The sequence below is a fragment of the Zonotrichia leucophrys genome, chromosome 2, assembly GCF_028769735.1.
Source record: "Zonotrichia leucophrys gambelii isolate GWCS_2022_RI chromosome 2, RI_Zleu_2.0, whole genome shotgun sequence".
NCBI classification, from domain to species: Eukaryota; Metazoa; Chordata; class Aves; order Passeriformes; family Passerellidae; genus Zonotrichia; species Zonotrichia leucophrys.
In genome coordinates, this window is record NC_088171.1 from 62,330,652 (window position 1) to 62,351,749 (window position 21,098).

The window sequence follows — 21,098 nt, forward strand, 5'->3', positions numbered from 1 at the left end:
TGTCAATTGGTGCCAAGCCCCTGATCTGCTGGGGTTGTGCACATGGAGCTGTGCACATGCTGCACACCAAGTGCTGAGACTCATCCCGTGTAGTTCTGCTGAAGCCAGTGGGATTCCCTGCAGCATGTGCAGCTAAAGCTCTAGGCTGAAGGGTTTGAGGTATGTGCTATAAACAGTATTTGTTTATCACTGGCCCTGACACAAGATTTTTCCATCGTTTTCCTGGGACATTGGGTCTGTGTGTTACCTCTGGCCCCAAAGGTCTTGTGCACTCAACAGGAGGTCACCCTTCCAGTCTGGACCTGGACAATTCCAGATTATTGCTGATGTGGATGTTTAGGCTTGCTCCAGCAGCAGGCAGCTCGGCTGCTCATTCAAACCAGTGGAGCTTCTGTTCCCTGAGTGCCTGTTTGCCTTCCCCTGCCCACTCCTCCTGCTGTGAAATGCTCCATTTCTCACCAAGGAGCCAGCGGGAGGCTTGTGCTTAAATGAGCCAGCAGCTTCTGGCAACAGAGGTTTTTCTAGCCCAGCACAGTTTGTAGAGGCTGTTGGGGGTCGCAGCCAGTTGGTGGCATTGCCACTTCCATTGTGTGTGTGGGAATGCTACGGCTGCTCTTCCTGACAGTGTAGCCAGGGTGAGAAAGGGGGAATGAGGTAGGGAACTGGGTAGAGAGGTACAGTAGAACTTGACATGGAAGTTAGGGATTGAGATGTATTAAAACCATCTGTGACCAAAAAAAAAAAATTGAAATTATGGCCTTACAAATTTATTTTGGGGTGCAAGCATAAAGCTTTGGGAATAGCTTTTACTGTCTGTCTTTTGGAAAGATCTGATGTGTCTTTTCTTTCCAGGCATAGGGCGACAAGCTGAGGAACTCACTGCTGAGCAAAATCGGCTTGCTGTAAAGTAAGGATGTAATTATCTGAGTGATTTGTGTCAATTTATGCCAAAGAAGTTGACTGTTTAGGTTGTTTGTTATTTGTTATTTTGTTTGGGTTTCTTTTTTTTCCATTACAGTGTCAGGGACAACATAGTGGCCCAGCCATGGAAATGTTTCCTGCTACTTTCCAGTCCATGAGATACCAAAAGTCCTACATGCTTTTTCTATTTGCTTGAGAAATTTTTTCTTTGTAATGCTGCTGTCATTACCCTCCTTAAAACAAACATACCTTCTCTCTTATATTCCTTTTTTCTTCAGTTCAGGACCTCTGCCTTTATCACCTGTGCTTGTCAGTAAAGAACTGAAGTACTTGGCAATGTCTCATAAATATACTTAAATATATACTCCATGTGCAACAGAACGAGTATTTGCTGTATCTTCATCTGATCTGTGATGTGCTATTTTTCCAAGTAATTACTCCTCCCCTGTCAACAATCCACTGCATAGTAAAAATCCATTTTGGTTTGAGTCTGACAAATCAAGTGCCGCTTTTCTTTGCCGTAATTTTAGAATGCTGGATTTTATTTTTTTTGGTCCCTCTCCATAATGTTAATACTCCTAGGTCTCCGTGTTATGTAACTTCTCATTTTTCATGTGGAGAGGGCACTTCTTTGAGCACCCTTTTTTTCCTAGTTTGTCTCTCAATAGAAATGCAACATGGAGTTGAATTTGTAAGTGGTTTGCTGTTGTTGGGGTTTTTTTTTTTGTTGTTTTTGTTTTGGTTTTTTTTATGAAGAATTAATGTTACAGAATTACTCTTAGAACCATAACTACTTTTCACCATGATATGCTTGTTACGGCCAAGAAAATTATTTCCTTAATTTCCAAGATAGACGATTCAGCCATCAGAAAATCTGCCTATGTACTTCAGAAAGTAAGGGAGTCATTTCTTGAAAAGCAAAACTCTTGTGGGTAGCTGTGACCCCATAGTGTCTATTTTTAAAGCTCACAGCATAATTTCTAACTGCACTTGGCCCTTAATTCTAGTCAAATTCTCACTAAACAGGCTTGGTATTTTTTCTTGTGCAGTAGATGAGTTCATAATAGAAAAGAAGATGCCAATAGTTAGTGTCAGTGGCAGACAAGTCATAACTGAAGAGTTTTAAATCCCCTTTGGTAATACAGCCTTTTGTCTTCCCTCCTATTCTTGGTCTGTTTTTGTTTCTCACTCATCCTCTGTACATTCCTTTGTGCATTGCTCATGTCTCCCCACCCAACTATGTGCAGAACCCAAGTTGAAACTAATGACTTTATTTTTAATCTTACTGTAGGGCTAGGAAGCCCACACCATGGACCTGTTTTTGCAGGACAGAAAGATGACTCTTTCCCCAATTGTTTGCTCCATCTTTCTGTGAAATGCTTTCGCCAGAGAACATACCATTCAGGCACTAACATCTACAATAACCAGTAGGGTGAATGCAGAAAATCCTTGCTAATCTAACTGTTTATTCAAACTAATTCCACTTCAGAATAGAAGTAGGCAACAGAAAATGTTTAACTGTTGCTTAGTTTTTCTGCTAGAAATTCATTTTAGTCTTAAAGAATTTTAAGTGTGTTTTGGTTATGCGTGTCCATCTGTGTCTTGGGCAGGAGAGCCCTTAAGCACTGTGCCCAAGTTTGTGTTCTCATCTGAGGCCTCCATGTTTACTTGAATGGTAACAATTAAGACATTTGTGGAGAGCACTCACTCCAATGCAGTGCAGAACACAGTGCACAGTTTGGATGTTGACATTTTCTGCCACATAAAACCCCCAAGCCTAACAATTTACAAATTACACTACTGCTGGGAGGCCTTTGCATTGTAATGATCTGTAGCAAAGGTAGTGGATCTTCTTAATTTTACATCAAATGTACAGCACCAGAAGGAACTTGTGGCGTATGCACTTGCAAAATGGAAAAAAATTAGTATGACTTTCATCTTAAGCCATCTTTCAATACATATATTCCCCCCCCCACTTAGTTCCTTTTCCTGTTCATGATGCAATACAGGCAATTACTTCCTTTATTTGAGCAGTAGGAGAGAGTGCTTATTCATTCTCTCCCTGTATGTCTCACATGACACTTCCCCATTCTTCAAAAGGCTGAACTGAAGGGAGGGTGAGAGCTCCTCCTAGGACTGAGAGCCCTGGTTTTAGAGACTCCCTGCCCTGTGGTTTCTATAACAAGGCAACATAGTCCCTGGCATCCTGGACAGATGTCCAAAACCAATAACCAGCTTCTCACTCCTGGTACTGCTGACCTGTCCAAAATGGACAAATTTATTACTGTTTTTAGCTAAGAAGTTTCTAAGATTACAACTTTTCAAATCACTAGCATTAGTTCACCTGTAGTTTAAGCACGTTGATGTTACCTTTGCTCTGACTGCCATCTACCAGACATCACCAGAATATGACAGGCTGTGTTTTATCTTCCCCAGAACAGATCTAGAGAGCTTTCAGTTGGGGGAAAATGGGTAGGAGAGAGGTGAGGACTGAGGCAGACTGTGTGACAAAAAATGTTGGTGAAAGCCTTTGATATGTTTTACCTTGTTTTTGTTTTTTTTTTTTTTTTAATTTGTTCTGTTGTGTGTGGCTGATTTTTCACAGGTCAAGACCTTCTTTACTGGAGTATTTAAGTTATCTCCTCAATTTTATGAGCATCATAGCAGGGCCTTGCAGCAATTACAAGGACTATATCGCCTTCATTGAAGGCAGGCATGTGCACATGAAACTGTTAGAAGTGAACTGGAAGCAGAAGGGTTATGACAGACTTCCTGATCCTTCTCCAACTGTAAGTTTTAAAATGACAAAGATTGATTGCAGGGGGCAGGAAAGTACAGCTTTGTACACCATTCTCATAATTAAAAGCTAAGAAGAAAAACCAGTTTTGGGTTATCTTGCCAGTAAAGGTTACAGTGAGTTTTTTCTGCCAGTGGCTGCTGTTTTTATCACAAGGTCAGGCGTGAAGGGGCTGGCGAATTTGCCAAATGGGTTTGGCATGCAAAAAGGGTCAGCTGCTAATGGGTGTCCTTTGTGCAGCAATGGGAATGGGCTGCAGGTTCTGACAGTGACAAGTTGCAGCTCAGCTCCAAACAGAGAGGAAATGTCAGAAAAACAAAAAAAAAGTCAAATCTCCCCCATAGTGTGTAGGGGATGTTAGAAGTACGTGAACAACAGCTAATCAGAAAATGTAGCCTGTCCAGGTGCTTTGCAAGAGTACACTTTACACACTTTAAGATGACTCAAGAGGTGATTTTTTTCACATAGTTTTAACACTAATCTGGTTTTCTTTTTTTTTAATATTGCTTAAAACGTTCTTGGAAAATAGCCTTTTTGTAAAGCAGTATAGTGTAGCATGAGGTTCAGATTTCTCTTATCTTAAGGTGACACTGAAAGTGTAACTTTGTGAATGTGTGCAAAATGTCTCCTCTGAAGTTGAGCATGAACTTTTGTGTAATGATTCCTGTTGCACACAGTTGTCTTTCTACTGACCCTAGTGGCGCTAATTCTGATTTACATTACTTTGACTGAGGTCAAAAGAAGGCCTATATTGTGGAGGATGCAAATTAGGAGAGAGTATTAAAATCTGCATAAAAAATAATTTCACATTACTTTATTCCAGAATTTGGAGAATATATGAAAATAGATCAAAAGTCAAAAGGATAAAAAAATACATGGTTGTTTTAATATTACATTTCATGTTTATTAGCCTTTTGAGAACATGAGTCAATTTTTACATGTATCCAAGTGCCAGATTCCTTTTTAATTACAGCTGGATCAAGAAGGGTTTACCCATGGTGTGTATTTGTAAACAAGCTTTGAAGTACTGCAGTGATTGTCAAAAACGGTGTGTAGGAAGCTAGGGAGCTGGACTAGAACCTGTGGCAGAGCACATACCCTGTATAATGGGTACAAGCGTGCTGTAACAACACAACGCTTTGTGGACAAGTGATTTTTTAGCAAGTCTTCTGGGTGGTAGCTGGGTAGTACCTACTCTTGCACAGAATATCAGTGATTTTTGCTTCCGGAGGAATCCAGTCTTTAGTTCCAGGAGGGGACAGTACATTTAGAGAAGATTTCTGCTTTCCACTGTAGGGCTTGGTTTGCTTCCTTTCCCATTTTAGAATCTTCACACACTGATGTAGAGTCTGTCATGAAGTTCCTCACTGATTTTGACTTGTGATTGTCCTACCTATCTACAGGTAGTTCAATAAACCAAATCAAAGTAGAGCTGTGACTCTGGCCTTCTCTTGGTCACCTCTTCTAAATTAATTAGTATCAACTTTGTCACTGGTAACTTTTATGGTTCTTGAAGCCCATTGTTTTTGTATGTCATGAGCACTGCCTTGTTCTTCCCCTTAAGCAAATGTTTCTAATGCATGTTTCATTGTTTGTGCTTTTTAGGGAGCAGTGATGTACAAGCTGTGTATCACACTAGTATCTCTCATTTTATTCTTGACACTTACCAAGAACTTTCCTATGGCATATATTATTGATAACGAATTTCTTGATAAAACTCCCTTCTTGTCAAGACTTGGTTACCTGTACATTGTAACACAGGCAGCAAAACCAAAGTATTACTTTGCATGGACGTTGGGTAAGTCTGGCTACATTATGTACTTTTGTGTGCAGCAAATAAGTTCCTAAATGGGGGAGGAGGTCTGAAAGCTGGGATGGGGGGAAATAAAATTGTCCCTAGACCAGTAGTTCATGTGGGAGATGTGTTCCTTTAGGCAGTGGGCCCTGTGCTTGTTGGGGGGCTGATGCTAGCTTTGCCTCTAAAGCACTGTGGGGTCCTGTATACACCTTGGCTTTGAGCAGTCCAGAGAAAAGATTGGAGAACTCTGGGGAGCAAAGGAAGTGTTGGGAAGGACCAGAATGTCTGCAAGGAAAAGGGAGAGGAAAAGTAACTGAAGAGGGGAGCAAATTTTTTTAAGAGCCAGTCAGACTGGTAGTCAAAATAATATTTTTGCATTTTACCTTCATCTTTTACAAGTCATGTTTCACCATCTGTGTGTGAGGACTCAAGCCCTTCAGGCCAAGCTGAAAATCTCCTGGATTTTTTTTTGCTGGTATTACAAGATATTGTGTGTAGGGCAGATGTTGGAAGTCCAGCAAGGAATGCACATACCTTGAGGCTGAGCAGGGTGACACTGAGCTGGAAATAGCCAGGGAGATTCATTGCAAGGCTGTGATTAAACTGCTGGGAATAAAACTGTCAGATTCAGGGAAGGCAGCCAGGACTGGCTTGTGTGGGATGGGAAAGGCTTTGAGATAAAGAATGGCTTGCTCACAAACTTACTTTTGTGGGATCCAATGTTAAATTGTTGCCTCCATTTTTTCTGGCATTATACTTAACTGGAAGGCCATTATTAAAGAGATAAACTGAACTTGCATTTGTGACAAGAGCAGGCTGCAGAGGCTTTAGAAACATCTTACAAATGAGGCAGTTAGCAGAAAAGTATGCATTGCATAGTGGAGGGTGAGGCCTCATCTATTCACATCCCAAATCCAGGCAGCAGAACAGCAGGCACTTTATCCTTTTTTTATCCTTTCCCAGTTTTGCTCCCGGTGGCACGGCCCAGGGCATTACAAAAGCCCTGCTGAAACGGGCCGAGAAACGCTTCCTGTCCTCAGGACAGGGCAGCGCGCCATTGTGTGGGAGGGAGCTGCACCGCCCAGATCCACGGCAAGGAAATTCGGCTTCTCGCTGGGATAGTTCTGGGAACACGGCTGCAAACCGAATTCCTAGCTGTCACTGAAAGCACTTTGGGTCCCAGTGCCCCCAAGCAAGGAGCTGTGAAAGCCATGCACAGCCCGAGCTGCTCCAGTCTGCAGGAAAGGAAGCTCTGCGGAGCTGGAGGGGATTCGTGCTCCTGAGCAGCTTGAGGGCGCACACTTGTGACTTTCCTGTGCCTCGCCCCGTGCTCTGCAGACAGCAGACTGGGAAGCAAAAGGCCAAGGGGGATGCTATATGATTATTGCTCATCCCGTGACTCCTGCTTTATTGGTTTTGGCCGAGAAACACTAATTATTGGGCCCCTGCTACCCTTGGAGCAAGGAGGAGCAAATCCAGGAGTGCACTGCTCTGAGTTATGTGCAGCTCCTGTCTCTGAGACTGGGCAGGATCCTCTGGGCCAGCTTCAGGCAGGGTTGTTGTTCATTGAGTGTTTTTTAAACAGGGAGAAAATTAAAACATGGAGAGCTTTCTTTTCATCAATAAAATCTCTCTCATTTAGGAAAGTGGAAAACAAAACAGAAAGTTTCAGGTTAGAGAAGGTTGCTTGTTTATTTATTTATTGTTACTCTTGTTGCTTATAATTAGGTTTCCTCCCTAGTTTTGTGCACTAGGGCTTCTCCATGAGTTTGTGCCTGTACTCACAGCATTTACAAAGTGAAATCTTGGGGAAGAAATGCTGACCTTTTTAAGGAATAACCAGGCTTGTATTTTGTAAATGACCTGGAAGGAAAAGCCTAACCAGTATTTGTGCTTCCCTTTTTTTTGCAATGATCCTCAGTGCTGGCTGCAACACTAGTGATCTGGAGACAATAATAAATTCTCCCTTCTGTTTTCTTAGTACTCCAAGTAGGTATTTCTAGCAGAGGCACGTTGAAATCAGAATCTTGAGACCCAATGATGAGGTGACTCCCAGGCACCAAGAGTGCATCAGTGTGTAATGCCTGCTCTTATCCAAGATTTACTTGGTTTAAGGTAGCTACATGTGTAACTGAAGTTACTCAATATTTGGTCATAGAGATATTGAGGCACTTTATGAGGCACTCGGCAAGAGGATTAGCAAAAGGCTTTGTCTGTAGAATTCTGAATGACAGTCTTAATTAACATAGCCATGTTGGAGCTCTTAATGGAAATAATAAGCATGTCTTTGAGATATTAAGGTTTTTTTGAATTCTGGAAAATGCTGTGACATCCAGGTGCCCTTTTGAGAAAATTGCTCATTCAGTTTATGGTAATATCTGTCTCAGATGAATAATAAAGGCCAAATAATAGGAAAAGTGATTTATATTAGTTGCTTTTTATTATTTTATTTCTTCTGCACAAGGAGTAGCTAGTCTTTCCTCTTGAGGAAATTACTCTTGTGTAGCCTTATAGTAATGCCCTTTTGCAAAGAAGAAGCTTCTCCTAGGAAGAGAGGTTGCTAAATCCTACAAAACTGTCTTGAATGTTTGTTTAGTGCCATACTGACTTGTAAGAAAACATGTCTCTTCCAGCAGTCTGATTTTGACCTGTTTTGCTTTGACATTGCAGCAGATGCAGTCAACAATGCAGCTGGTTATGGATTCAGTGGAGTTGATGAGAAAGGCAATTTCCGCTGGGACCTGTTGTCCAATTTGAATATCTGGAACATTGAGGTGAGATAAAGGAGTGGCTGCATTGGCATAATTATACAGAAATGGGCATGGTAATGGGTAAGGGCTTTACTGAAAGGAAATCTATGCTACCAGGCTGCTCCTCTTTAGCACAAAGAGGTTTTGTATTTTATCTGTTGGACAAATAAAATGCATCTGTCTCACAGGCTACCTCATGCTCTGTATTCAGGTTGTATTTCGAAATAGTTTCGTGAGGGCTAAAAATAATGATATCAGATATTTAATAAAGGAGCAGTCAATTACTGTAGATTGAGGCTGAGCTCAGTGGGTCAGTAAATTGTTCGCAGCTATGATTCTTCACCATCTGTGGTGTGTTCTGTTTATTTACTTCTAACAATCTTTCACTTTTGTAGCCCAGTTGAGATGAGTGGTGGTAGTGAAAGAGGCTGCCACCAGTGGCACAGACACGTGCAAGGGCTGAACTGCCTCTGGTACGTGGAGAAAAGCAAGGGTAGGAGACATAACAGGTACAAACCAAGCAACCGGAGTGGGAGCTGACAGGGTCACACAGAGCTTAGGCGGGTGCTGGTCTGGAACACTCTTGCTCAAAACAGCTCTCACTCCTTCCTTGTGACTGCTGCATACTTTTAAGATCCATTAGCCTTTTGAAAACTTCGTGTTTGTGCCTCTAATGCAAAAGATGGCCCATATAATTTGTTTGCCCTGAAGAATATTTTGAGAGTGCCAGTGAGATGTGGAAATATTTGTGTGTCTGCAACTGCTTTCTAAAGGCTTCTTTTATGGAAAGAGGAGAAGCTTCCCTCTGTAATTCTCTAGTTGTGATTTTAAAAGTAATCACAGATAAAAATAAGTTGATTGCTTTATTGCTGAACAATCTGTGACTAAGTGAATGTACTGTAATAACTCTTCTCAAAAATGAAATAACCCCTGTAATTCTTCCTTGAAGATGCCAAAATTGAAAGGCTCATTATACATTCCCTGTTTTTCAACATTCTTTCTCTTTTTCTCTTTTAACCATGATTAATCCTCAGTGTAGTCCTTGATGAGTACAGGATACACAGCCCAGAAATGCTTTACACTTCTTGATGACAGCAACACCCTAGATACCACTCTGAGATCTTGAATCTATATCTGATTCAGTTTTGGGGCAGGAGATGATTCTTTGATGGGCTGAGGCAGCTTCTGTTTGAAGCAGGAAAGTAAAATGCAGCCAGTAGTCTTCAGTCAAGCCAAATGGAGGAGCCTTTGCTCCTCTCTACCCACTGAACTGATGGTCTCTCAAAGCTTACTTCCTTTATAGGTCACATGGGCAACAGAGATCAGAAATTGTTTCAAGAGCATAAAATAGGGTGTTGTCTGATTTTTTCATGTTTGCAATGAGAAAAAGAGAGGCTATGGAGCTATGGAGACCATGGCTTTGGCTAAGCCTTGAACCATCACTTTATGTGCCAACAGCAATGCTGGCAGTTGAAGTGTGATTGTATGGTCTATACAGATACAGTCTATATTTTCAGCAGGTATAGCCACCTGCATATGTAAAATTACCTCAGAGCTGGCAACTTGAGTGCTAAATGTGACTATCTGATCTGTAGAGAAGATAAGCACATGGAAGGGGTTGTGTGGGCCTTAAAACATGACAGGGGCTAAGCCCACGTGGGGGACTTGAAAGCCTTGGCAGCATGCTTGTTTTGACAGCCAGCAACTACTTCCTCTCTTGGTAATGTAACAGGGGAACTTAAAGGAGGCCAAAAGAGAGTGACAATATTAGTTGGAAGAGAAACTGTGTTTTTCTTGGCTTCTCGTGGTGCAGTAATGCAATTAAAATGTGGCAGTGCTGCATTGGGAATTGTTAATCATTTTAACTCTTTAAATGCAGAGGATGAAATGCTAGCTTTAGGGATTCTGCATGGAAGTGCAATGATATCTGCCCATTCCCCTTGGTAGCCCTTACCCTTAATCCATTTTTTCAGTCATTTTTTCCATCCCTTCCCTTCAGCTGATATGGCATAATATTGTGGTGTCACTGAATCATGTTCCCACTTGGCCAGGGTGTCCTTGGATGTTTCTGCCAGCAGGCGAGGGACCAAGGTGGAGTTGGGAGAGGAAGTTGATCAGCAGTAGGGGAACTGATGCTGAACAATAGAGTCCAGCAGTCCCCTAAAGTTGGGGGAGCTCAGAGGAGGAGGTATGGGTGGTTCTCTCAGGATACTGGAGTCCACTCTGGCTTCTCAAGCTTACCAGTGGGCCAAGAATTGGCTTGTAAATTTAGTCCTAATTTTTTTGCCCATATTTTTCAGTCTTCCCCCTTCCTTCTCTAAATAGTAATAATAAAAATAATAATAAATGTTTGGGTTTTTTAAAGTAACACTTTGTTTTAGTACCACTGTAGGGAAGTCCAGATTACATAATGGGTGGCAAGATATCTCTTCCAGAAATAAAGCTGTTTATGAAGAGAAAGGAAGGCCAAGCATATAAAACAAGAAAGCTTCTCAGATTGCCCATTATTTGAAAAGTAACCAAACACTGTATTTAATTATATGAGACAAAGTGAGATTTTAGAGCAAGTGCCAAGTGTTAGCAGTGAGCCATCAGCCCATTTAATGTCCCTCCCAAGTCATATTAGTATAATGATGGATTGTGGCACAGTCATCATAAAAGTTAGCTGCTAGAATTAATATTTTCCATGTACCTCCTCGCTAATTTAAATTGCAAGTAGTATTTTACAGGCTTCATTGCTAACATTTCATGTGAGCTTCTTTTTTAGACTGCAACAAGTTTTAAAATGTACATTGAAAACTGGAACATTCAGACAGCTGCCTGGCTGAAACGGTAAGAGTAATGAAACAGTTATGTGCTAGTGAGATCCAAAAGCTCTCCATGGCATGGAAAAACGCTGCTTGGTAGCTCTCCTAAATGTAAAGCTTCTTGTTCTTCCTTTGTTTCCTGTGTCAGTAATAGTTGGTGCAATACAAGGGTATTTGGTGCTGTAAAGTTTCATTGCTGCAAGTGTAAAATGCTCCTATTTTATATATGAGCAGCAAAGTCATAAACAAACTGTTCAAAACTTCCATAATAGAAAGCAATAGCATTTTGTTGTTTCCCTCCATTAACTTTCCTGTACTGTTTTGCTTTGCTGTGTTATGTTCCCCACACTGAGGTAAGTCTTGCTGTGTCACTGGGATCCAGAAATTCAATGAGAAATAAGGTCAAAATCTTCAGAGCCCCAGTGTAGTCTGGTTTGGAGTTACCCTAAGATGCTTGCCAGGCAGTCCTTGTTTAGGATATGGGGAAGATACTTATAGCACTGACAGGATCTGGTTTTAACCTTTGACTGTTAAGGCATGTATTATAAATACTAGCGTAAGTCCAAATTTTGTAGATTGGACTGTGTCTCATTACTCATTTCATTTTCTGGTGTGATTAAAGCTCAGCATACAGTTGACATAGTGTCTGAAATGCAGACACAGATTTATTGTAGTTGTTGTAACTAAATCTATACATCTTAAAAGTCAATATCTACTATTTTTCATTATTCAAATGGCTCCTGGTAAAAAAATTATTATCTTGACTTGTTTCTGTGGAGCACAGCATTTGATTTAAACTTCAGATAGCCAAATAGACTGGGTGTTGTTTTCTTGAACTGTTATCCTTGCATCTCGGGAGTAAGATTTTTGCTGCTAAAGTTAGCTGGAATCCCCTGTTTTGCAATAGTTTACGGCACTCCCTGTTGTTCCCAGCATCTGCCAGATAACTGTGCCTAAAAATACCTCTCTTCACTAGAGTGAAGGGTGGGGTCACATCTATTTGTCTTTCAACTTGCTCTTGATCTGTCATCACAGTTTGGAAGGGTAACTTATGATTCCAGATAGAGATGTAAAGGTGAACAAAGTCTTGCCTGCCCTTTTATCCATTATTGATTTAAATGCTTTGAGCACCAGAAATATTTGTACCGGCACTCTTTGGGAACTCATTTGCATATAAGCATGCTTCCTCATTCCATCTAAACCTCCATTTAAATGGAGAGTGTCTCATGCCCTAGTGTGTGACTAAACCAAGATAAGACCGCTAAGAAAACAAAGTGAGACCTTAGAAACAGGATTTCGAGCACAGTGGCCACTGTTCAGCCTCTTCTGTTTTGTTTTCATTTTTGCAGTGTCTGCTATGACAGAGCTCCCTGGTACCCTACGGCTTTAACATTTATCCTGTCAGCCCTGTGGCATGGTATCTATCCTGGATATTATTTTACGTTTCTCACTGGAATCCTTATCACACTCGCAGCCAGAGCAGTATGTACCTTTCATTGTTCTCTTCTAAGGCTAGACACTATCCAGCTGTCAGCTGCACCCTCACATGGTCAAGCAGCTTGTCCCTGCTGTGAGCCCTCTTTCATGCCTTTGCGGGCTTGATGCTTACTGAAACTCTGTTCTGTATTGATGCTAATTGCAAAGTATCCAGCAGTTATCGCCAACACCAATTCTGATGCACTGCAGTCGCTGGCTGTCAGAGGAAATGTTGCTTGAGGATGTATAGTTAGGGGTGCCACCAGCTGTGTCCATGCAGTCAAATCAGCTTGGGATTCAAGGTCCTGTGGGATTCCAGACTTCTGCTGGGTCATGTTGCCTGTATGCTGGCTTGTAATTAACTCTGGGCACAGTCATGCACAAGAAGCTGCTGGGAGTTAAGCATTAGCCCAGACTTGAACAATTTGTGTGGATGCAATTGATGCAGTAAAATGATATCTGTGTTTATGGGCCTTATTTTGTGTAGAGTCACCAAAGACAGAACAGAGTTCATGTCTCACTGTTGTTAAATTTATCACTGCTGATCTTTCAGGCTGAACCAGACACTTGTGCAGGGCTGGGAAGCACCACTGTTGTCTTTTGTAGATGACTATGGATAAATAACCAGGTTAATCTGAAAGGAGAATTAAACTAGTGACCAGTATTAACCGCTATTGCTAGAGCAGGTCGCTTTGCCTCTCATTTATGAGGATTTCACAGATGTGAAACTAACTTTAAATCTCTAGAGAATGGCACACGCTTGTAGGTATAAGCACTTACTTGTTCATTTGAAGTAACTTTGATTTACTGTTGATAACCAGTAAGAAATGAAACTCAGGAGGGAGGAACAGGTTCCCTCCCAAAAAATATTGTACCAGACATCCAGAATGAGAGAGTCTGCACCTGTGGTTATGATAGAACAAACTAGGGGCCACTTCTGTCTGCCACTGGTTGACTGTGAGATCTTGAAAATGCCAGTCTGTACACATCTGTATTCCTGCTCCCAGTGCTTTGTAACTGATGAATAAACCTTCCTGTGATACTAATGCTGATGGTAAACAGAGTCATGCACTGCTGTGTGTCTGTGTGGCTTTGCCCAAGAAATGTTTATATAATTTTCTGCTTACTTTTCCTTGGCCTGCAGATAAGGAACAACTGCAGACATTACTTCCTCTCGCCAGTGCCTCTGAAGATAGCCTACGACGTGGTTACCTGGGCGGTCACTCAGCTGGCTGTGTGCTACACGGTCGCACCATTCGTCATGCTGGCTGTGGAGCCCACCATAAAGTTCTACAAGTGAGTCCTCTGCCCTTGATTTTACTCTCCAGGGTGCCAGGGACTTTTGTTAAATAACCCAAACCACACTGAAAGGCAGTTAGCATTTTATCAAATTTTAAAGCAGCCCAGACAGGATGCTTGCTAAAGTACAAGAGGTGACTTTTGCACTCCTGTAACGTAATGAGATTATAACAATGCCAAGGCAGAGCACTTTGGTTGTTCTTCTCATTCTATGTCCTTACATGACATTTCATATACTGGGTTTCCATTTCCAAAACAGCTGGGCCTCAACCACTAGCAGTAGCCAAAGCTGAAGAGGTTAAGAATAATGTGAGTTGGCATTAGGAAGGAGGTGCTGAGCAAAGACCAGGCTTCCAGCTGTTCAATGCGTATAAGGGGAGGTGTGATGGAGCAGCAGGAGATGTGGAGGGCTCCTGGCAGAGCATTGCTCCTTGAAATCAGTGTGCTTTCATTACAAAAGTATGCTTCTCTTATTACAAAGGGAGTACTTCCCTAGATTCCTTAAAAATAAGAAAACACTGGTGTTGCAGAGCACATTGAATGTGCTCTAATAAAACCAAGCTGGAATAGAAAAATTGAGAAAATAAGTAGAAAAGGGAAACAGGACTACATGGCTTTACTCTTCTTTCATTTTACTGTCAATATAGAGTAACAGCTTTTGGTTCAGAAGAAAGTAAATTCCCTCCACCAACATAAAAGACACAAAGCTGCTAGTCAAGATAGCTGCTGTCTGTTTGCAGGAGGCTGAATTTCAACATTTTCTATTCCTGTTTCTTGAAACATTTGATTTCAACACAGAAAACTTATGATGGAGTAAAAATTTCTCCAGATGTTTCTTAGCTTCATTTCTTAATAATTTTGCCCTGGTGACTTTTGCCCTGGTTAACTTTGAACATAGTTAACATTTGAATTTAGAGACTCGTAAGCAAGAAAATGTTATGCTTTTGGACTAGGGCATGAATTTTTGGAGCACTTCACACCACAAGCAGTGGTCTTAAGCACCTTACAAGGATATTAAAAACTATGGTAAGAAGCATAGATGAGACCACAGAAATGTGCATTGCTATGTTTAACAGCTGGACCACACTGGTCCCAGTCACCATCTTCCCCAAGCTGCAAGAACCTCATCTATTTGGTTAAAAAAAATTGGAAATTTTTTATTTCTCTTTGAACTAGTGTATACTGAATTATTTGAAATAAAAATATTTGATGTTTAGAAACATACCAAATACAGATATCTCTGAGCAGTTACCTTCAAAAATGCAAGCCTTCTGTAAATGTCATTACCCGACCTTCTCCAGTTAAAAGCTGAGTGTTTTGATTTATTTCAGACTCAGCACTTTGGTTGAATTTATTTCTTTCTGTCACTTTTTAAAATTCTTTTTGAACCATGAGTGATATTTCTTCACAACTTGGCCTTGTAAATTCTAATATTAGAAGAGAGATGGGCTGAATAAATCTGGGGTTGAATTAGATGTGTTTATCTGAGCTGTCAGACTTTGGATTCTAGGGTTTGCTGATGGTTGCCTTGCCCCATTATCATCCACAGCAGCATTTTCATCCATGCCAGCAGACATCATATTCCAAGACTGTGTGAAATTCAAGGGTATATTTTTGTGCTTTCTAGGTCAGGTTCATACATTCTGCATTCATTCCTTAGCACTAAATTCTTCATATTTGGGCTGCAGAATTCCTGTTTTTCCCAACAAAAATATAATATTCTTTCTGCTTTTGTTCCCAGGTCTGTGTATTTTCACATGCACATTCTAAGCATCCTGGTGTTGCTCCTGTTACCAGTCAGACCTCAAACCCACTCTGTAAGAAGGGCTCAGAATCAGGCCATGCTGAACTCTATTAAAAACAAAGACAAATGATGCCTCCAAAGAAAACTGCCAGCATTGGGAAATTAATCTGTTGAATTGTAAACAAAAAAAAGGAAGAAAAACGGGTTGCAGGAGGATCAATGTACAAGACAAGTGGCATTTCTCTTGGCTATCTTAAAATCTTACTGGAGAGGGCAGAGAAGAGCCTGAATGACTGTAATTCAGATTATTCTAGATAATGGAGATTTTACAGGCAACGTTTACAGGCTCATGGGGCATTCAATTTTTATAATAAATATTTTTATGAAGTGTTTTTATATATTTAAACTTTTTCACAGAGAGGCATTTTTTCTCTTTTACAGAAATACACAACTATTAATCAACAAATAAATCTTGTGATTCGAGAGAGGGACAGAAAGCAGCTAGTAAATGTTAGACCAGCTGCCTGATAGCCTGGTGCTGTGGGCAGCTGTCAGGGGAAACTTTTCATCTCTTGGTTGTAGAGAGAGATGGTGCAAGTAGAATACTACAGGCATGGGGTTGCTCAAGGTGCTGGCACTAACTCGTGCCCCAGCAGGGGAAGGGGGAGCGGGGCTTTCCCCGGAAAAGCGCGGAGCAGGGACTGCAGCCTGAGCTGGGCAGCAAAGGTACTTCACATCCTTCACTGTGACACCTGCTGGTGATGAGGGCAAGACAAGTCCCTTGGGATTCGGTGTCTGGGAGCAGTGATAACTGGCTAAGCCAAAATTTAAAGCCAAGTAAAAGAAAAACAAAAGACAAAAGGGGGAACTCAAATCTAGAGTAAAAGAAGGGACATACAGCCTGTGGTCTGTAGAGCTGTGCTTCTCTAATGACACAGCTGGTGCTCATTGCTACATCAGCCTTACTTTGTAGTCTTAGTGATGCAGCACTTCCCTTTTGGTATCAAAATGCAAGAGGAGCCATATAGGGTTAGTGTTTTAAAACCTGCAGTTATGGGTTAAATCTGAAAAAGCTTTCTAGTGGATCAAACTGTTCTACTCAAAAACATCCCATCTTAAGGAGGGGTTACATTCCAACAGATAACACTAATAGGAAACCTGAACAGTAATTATCACTGTCATAATAAATAATTCTCTACAAAATATTGTGATCACCACAAGAGTCAAGACTGAGTCCTTGTGTGATCTTGACATCTGACTTAACTGTTGATGCAAGTTTCTCTGCTTGTAAAGTCCTTGACTTACAGGGATGTTTTGAGGCTTGATTCCTAAGCGCTTGTTGTGCATCGAGATAACCTGCTGCAAAATGCTGTGTCAGGGTTTTTTATAATTTTTTTTCTTAAATCCACTTAACCCAGTAAAATAGACTGGTACCACACATCAAAACCAACTGAAGCATTTTTTTAAATCTTTTCCAGGAATGTTTTTATCAGGATTTTGTAGAAGCAGTTCCCTCAATGTATTGGTATTACTTTATCGACATTTAACTAATGTGTGACTGAGGAAAGAACCCGCTGTTTACTGCATTCTGATTTTTGTGTCAGATTAAAGTTTTGCAGAATCTTCATGTTTTGAGAAGAAACAAATCAGTGAAACCAACACAGTTCCAAAAAAAGTGATTTTTTTTCATTGATGGGAATTCATTGATGGGAATTTTTTGTCCCATGACCACATTATGATTTAGAACATAGCTCATGGAAGAGTTTATTTGCTAATTTATTTTAAAGGGCAAGATGGGATTAAAAGATTGATCTGAATAAACAATTTGCTTTGTGTCACTGCCTGGCATTATTGATCCCTAACGTCTAATGTGAAAAATGGGTGAATGGGTGGGTGAAATCACACTTCTGAGGGGAGATGTTCAGGTCTGCTGGATTTTACAGCAGCTGAGCTTTCCGTCCTGCTCCTGCTGGAACAGAGACAAGGTGACCCCTGTCTGTTTTCATGGCAGCTTTGCCCTTAACTTGGCTGGTCTTTTTTATCATGGTGTGTGTGTTCTCCTTGTGTCACCAGCCTCAGTTGCATTTTGGGCATCTAATGCTTCCCTTGAGGTCTGATTGTGCCATTCCTATATCCTGTGGGAGGGAACCAGGGCACATCCCCAGAAAGGGATGGGGAGTTGGGTGCTGCTGGCCCTGGAATCCTGTGGGCTGAAGCCAGTCTGCAATTGCCTCTCAGAAAAAAAAGAAGCAGTGTGAGCTCTGCCAGAGCCAGCAAAATTCGCATCAATTTTGCCAACGCTGGGTTTTGGCAAAAGTGAGGAAGGCAAATGTTCCCAGCAGGTTGGCCTTAGCACCTGCTTTGGAAAAAGAGTGCTCTCAAAGGGGTTTGGGGGTCTGTACCTCCTGCTCTGTGCCTGAGATCTGCCTGCACGGCTTGTGCCCTGTTCTGCAGTTCTTCCTGAGCTGTGCTTCCATACCTGAGCTTCAAGAGAAGCCAGGTATGACCAGAGAGGTTTCTCTTCTAGTGTTTCCCCAGGTGAAACTTGCTTATATGTAATGCCATTGACTTATGCTGTAGTTTCAGCTCCTATAATGTCATGAATTAGTCTGGGCTAGTGAGAAAACTGTTACTCTCCTGTCATGTTATCTTCTCAGTCTGAACCTCTCCCTGAAAACAGGAGCTCTGGGAATCAAAGACAGCCAGTCATACAGATTAAGTGTCATATGTTACATGAGCCAAAATTGAAACTGGCTTTTTGAAACATGGCATTTGCAGGGAAACTTGGTGGTTGAATTAGTCTTAAAGCTGGGTGGAAAAGAAGAAAATTACCTAAAATCTTTGCTGTACTATGTTACTATGGACTAGGCAGCAAACCTAGCCAAATGTGGCAGTCCTGCAAAGCTAACACAGAGTGGATATAAGTGGCTGTAAAAAACTCCTTTGAAAAAAAAAGGCTGTTAGCTTTGAGGTTACCTTGATCAATCTGTTGTGTTGAGCCTTCCTCTCCTTTTCTTCTTCTCATGGGGATGATATTTTGTTTTATAGAAAGACTGCAAACAGATGCTACTCTTTAGAGGAGACTCGTGCTAGTAATGTGCATCTACTTTGCACAGGAGTATGTAATTCAAAGAGCCAAAGTAGAGATTTAGGTTAGAAAAAGATGATGTCAGGAACTTGAATTCTGGTAATTCTAATTCTAGTGTAATTTGAGAGTGTGTTTCAGTGATCAAAATACATGGTGGTGATTACCAACATGTTATTAGTTTCTAATCTCTCTCTGGGTTCTTAGTGCTGCAAAAAACTCAAGAGCATCTAGAGAGATTCTGAAGAGAGCAACAATCTTGATGGCTTGTAAGAAAGAAATACAGGACTATCACACAGAAATGAGAAAGGTAGATTGTACTGGATGGACAAAGTCTGAGTTTAAATATGACAATACCAAAAAGACACCACCACCATTACCCTCTTGGATTGAAGGCATATTCTAGCTGCTGTTTTTCAGCATATTTTGATTTTTCTAAACTAGAAGTTGAGATGCACTTTGAAGAGAAAACTGAATAAAGAATAAAACTTCATTTCAACTCAACTATGGGTCTGGTATTGAAAGAAGCAAGTGTTCAGCAATTTCTTCAGTGAACTGAATGCACAATTTACATTTTTACTGTCCTGTAAGCTGTCCCCCGTCCTAAGTACATTACTGCATGTCCACTTGGAGCTTGCCAAGCAATGGAGGCAGCACAGAAGTGGGATACAAGGTGGGCAGATATTTTTTTCTCCCTGTTTGGCTGCTCTGTTTTGTATGCAAACATTGCACATAGCTGGGATATTTGTGTCACTTAAAATGAAGTAGGTGGGTGAGAAAGCTGTAGAGTTTTACTCTGTTGGTAGGTGTTTGCATAAAGCTGCAAACTTACCTCTCTACACATGTAAAAGCAGGCCCAGCAATCCTGATCTGGATTTTGTAGAAATACAAGTTGAAATCCCAACATCCAAGGAAGTTTAGGGGCAAAATTCCTATCAGTGAGGTTAGTGACTCATGTTTAAACCCTTTGTCTTCTTATCCCTGAACTGAGGACTTCAGAAAAATTATCTACTGGCTGCAGAATAAATAAAAACTTGTCTTTAATATATAATATATAAGCCCCATAGTCTACCTGCTGTGGACAGAGGGAGAGCATGTGTGTCTCCTCATCCTTGCCCAAGAAGAAGTGCCATGCATGGCTGCATATGGAAATATCAGCTCTCCTTTGAGGTGCCGTTCTCTTTCCTGATGCCACAGAGCTGATGCAGTTCAGCTCTCAGGGGCTGGAGGCGTTGCACAGCGACACAGAATGGGAAGCCTTGCCTGACATCTCAGCATGAGCGCGAGTGCTCAGTTTGCGCTGTAAAATCGCCTCCTTTTGTGCGCCATCCGCCTGCTGCTCCCTTTCTTCCCGCAGATGACAGCAATGATATGCATGAAGGGTTTGCGTTTGTGCTGCCCAGACGTGAAGTGGCAGCGCGTTTACTCACATGCATTTACGAGTGGTGCCCTCTGTGGGCGAGCACTCGAGAGAAGATTCTCCTCCTGTGCCGAGCAGGGAACACTGCAAAGGCAAAGGTTTGGCAGCAGCCCAGACGCCCAAAGTGCCAGGCAGCTGGTGGGTTTCAGGTCTGTGATAACACAGGTGTGCTGCACAGGAGAATGGGAGAAATGGAAGACCTTAGATAAACTGGGGGAAACCTCTATTATTACAGGAGGAAATGCTGCTTTCCTATAAGAAATGATGTTTGTATGCCTTAAGAACTTGTGGCATGCTTTCATTCTGCTAACTCAAATATGGTCTTTAGAAGGGGCGCACAGGATGAGGGTATATCAGCTCTGAGAAGTGCCCTGACAGTGCCCTTGGGACCCAATTTATTGTCCATCCATAGAAGAGCTCTGAAAGTGAGACCCCAGGCTTGCCTGAAGGCTGTTCTGCTGCAGCGTGGCTCCCTGTGCACCCGGATGAGGGGCTGTGCAGCTGGCCTCTGAAGCCCTGGCATCAATGGCAGGCAGCTGATCCAGGAGCATGCCATGCTCACAGTCAGTTTTCCTGATCCTTCTCTCAGATGCTGTACAGGTAAATACTGTGCCTACCAATACTTAGAAAAGTGTGGAACACATCGAGGCCAAGCCAGTCATGGTGGAACAGGATGAAGAGAAATGCTGCCACAGCCCAGACATGCTATGCAACCCTTGTCTTGTCCAGGGATGGAAACACCTCTTCATCAGAAACATCTTCAGACAGTGACATTGCCACTGCTCTGAGACAAATGGGTTTCCTATTTGTTCATACTTATGCTTGCCTTGATGCCTTCTGTATTAGTGCACTTTAGTTTTTCTGCTTTAATTTTTAATTTGTGTTTGAGAAAGATGGTATTTTGTGGCCATTTTGGATCTGATCAGGCTGATACACCACTAAGGGAAACCTTAAAAGAAGTGAGTAACATGACTATTGGAAGAGATAATGTGAACACGTTC

General features: G+C 41.6%; 1 protein-coding gene across 1 annotated transcript in view; it reads left to right on the forward strand.

Annotated features, from left to right (window-relative positions):
• The window catches only part of MBOAT1 (membrane bound O-acyltransferase domain containing 1), a 57,471-nt gene extending 40,041 nt beyond the window's left edge, over nucleotides 1-17,430 (forward strand). The window contains exons 6-13 of the mRNA XM_064705183.1: nucleotides 853-907; nucleotides 3,527-3,710; nucleotides 5,324-5,516; nucleotides 8,187-8,290; nucleotides 11,034-11,098; nucleotides 12,423-12,555; nucleotides 13,694-13,845; nucleotides 15,590-17,430. Coding sequence (XP_064561253.1) covers nucleotides 853-907; nucleotides 3,527-3,710; nucleotides 5,324-5,516; nucleotides 8,187-8,290; nucleotides 11,034-11,098; nucleotides 12,423-12,555; nucleotides 13,694-13,845; nucleotides 15,590-15,722 — 1,019 coding nt within the window. The 3' untranslated portion in view covers nucleotides 15,723-17,430. The remainder of the gene's footprint in view (nucleotides 1-852; nucleotides 908-3,526; nucleotides 3,711-5,323; nucleotides 5,517-8,186; nucleotides 8,291-11,033; nucleotides 11,099-12,422; nucleotides 12,556-13,693; nucleotides 13,846-15,589) is intronic.
• Nucleotides 17,431-21,098: the final 3,668 nt, after the last annotated feature.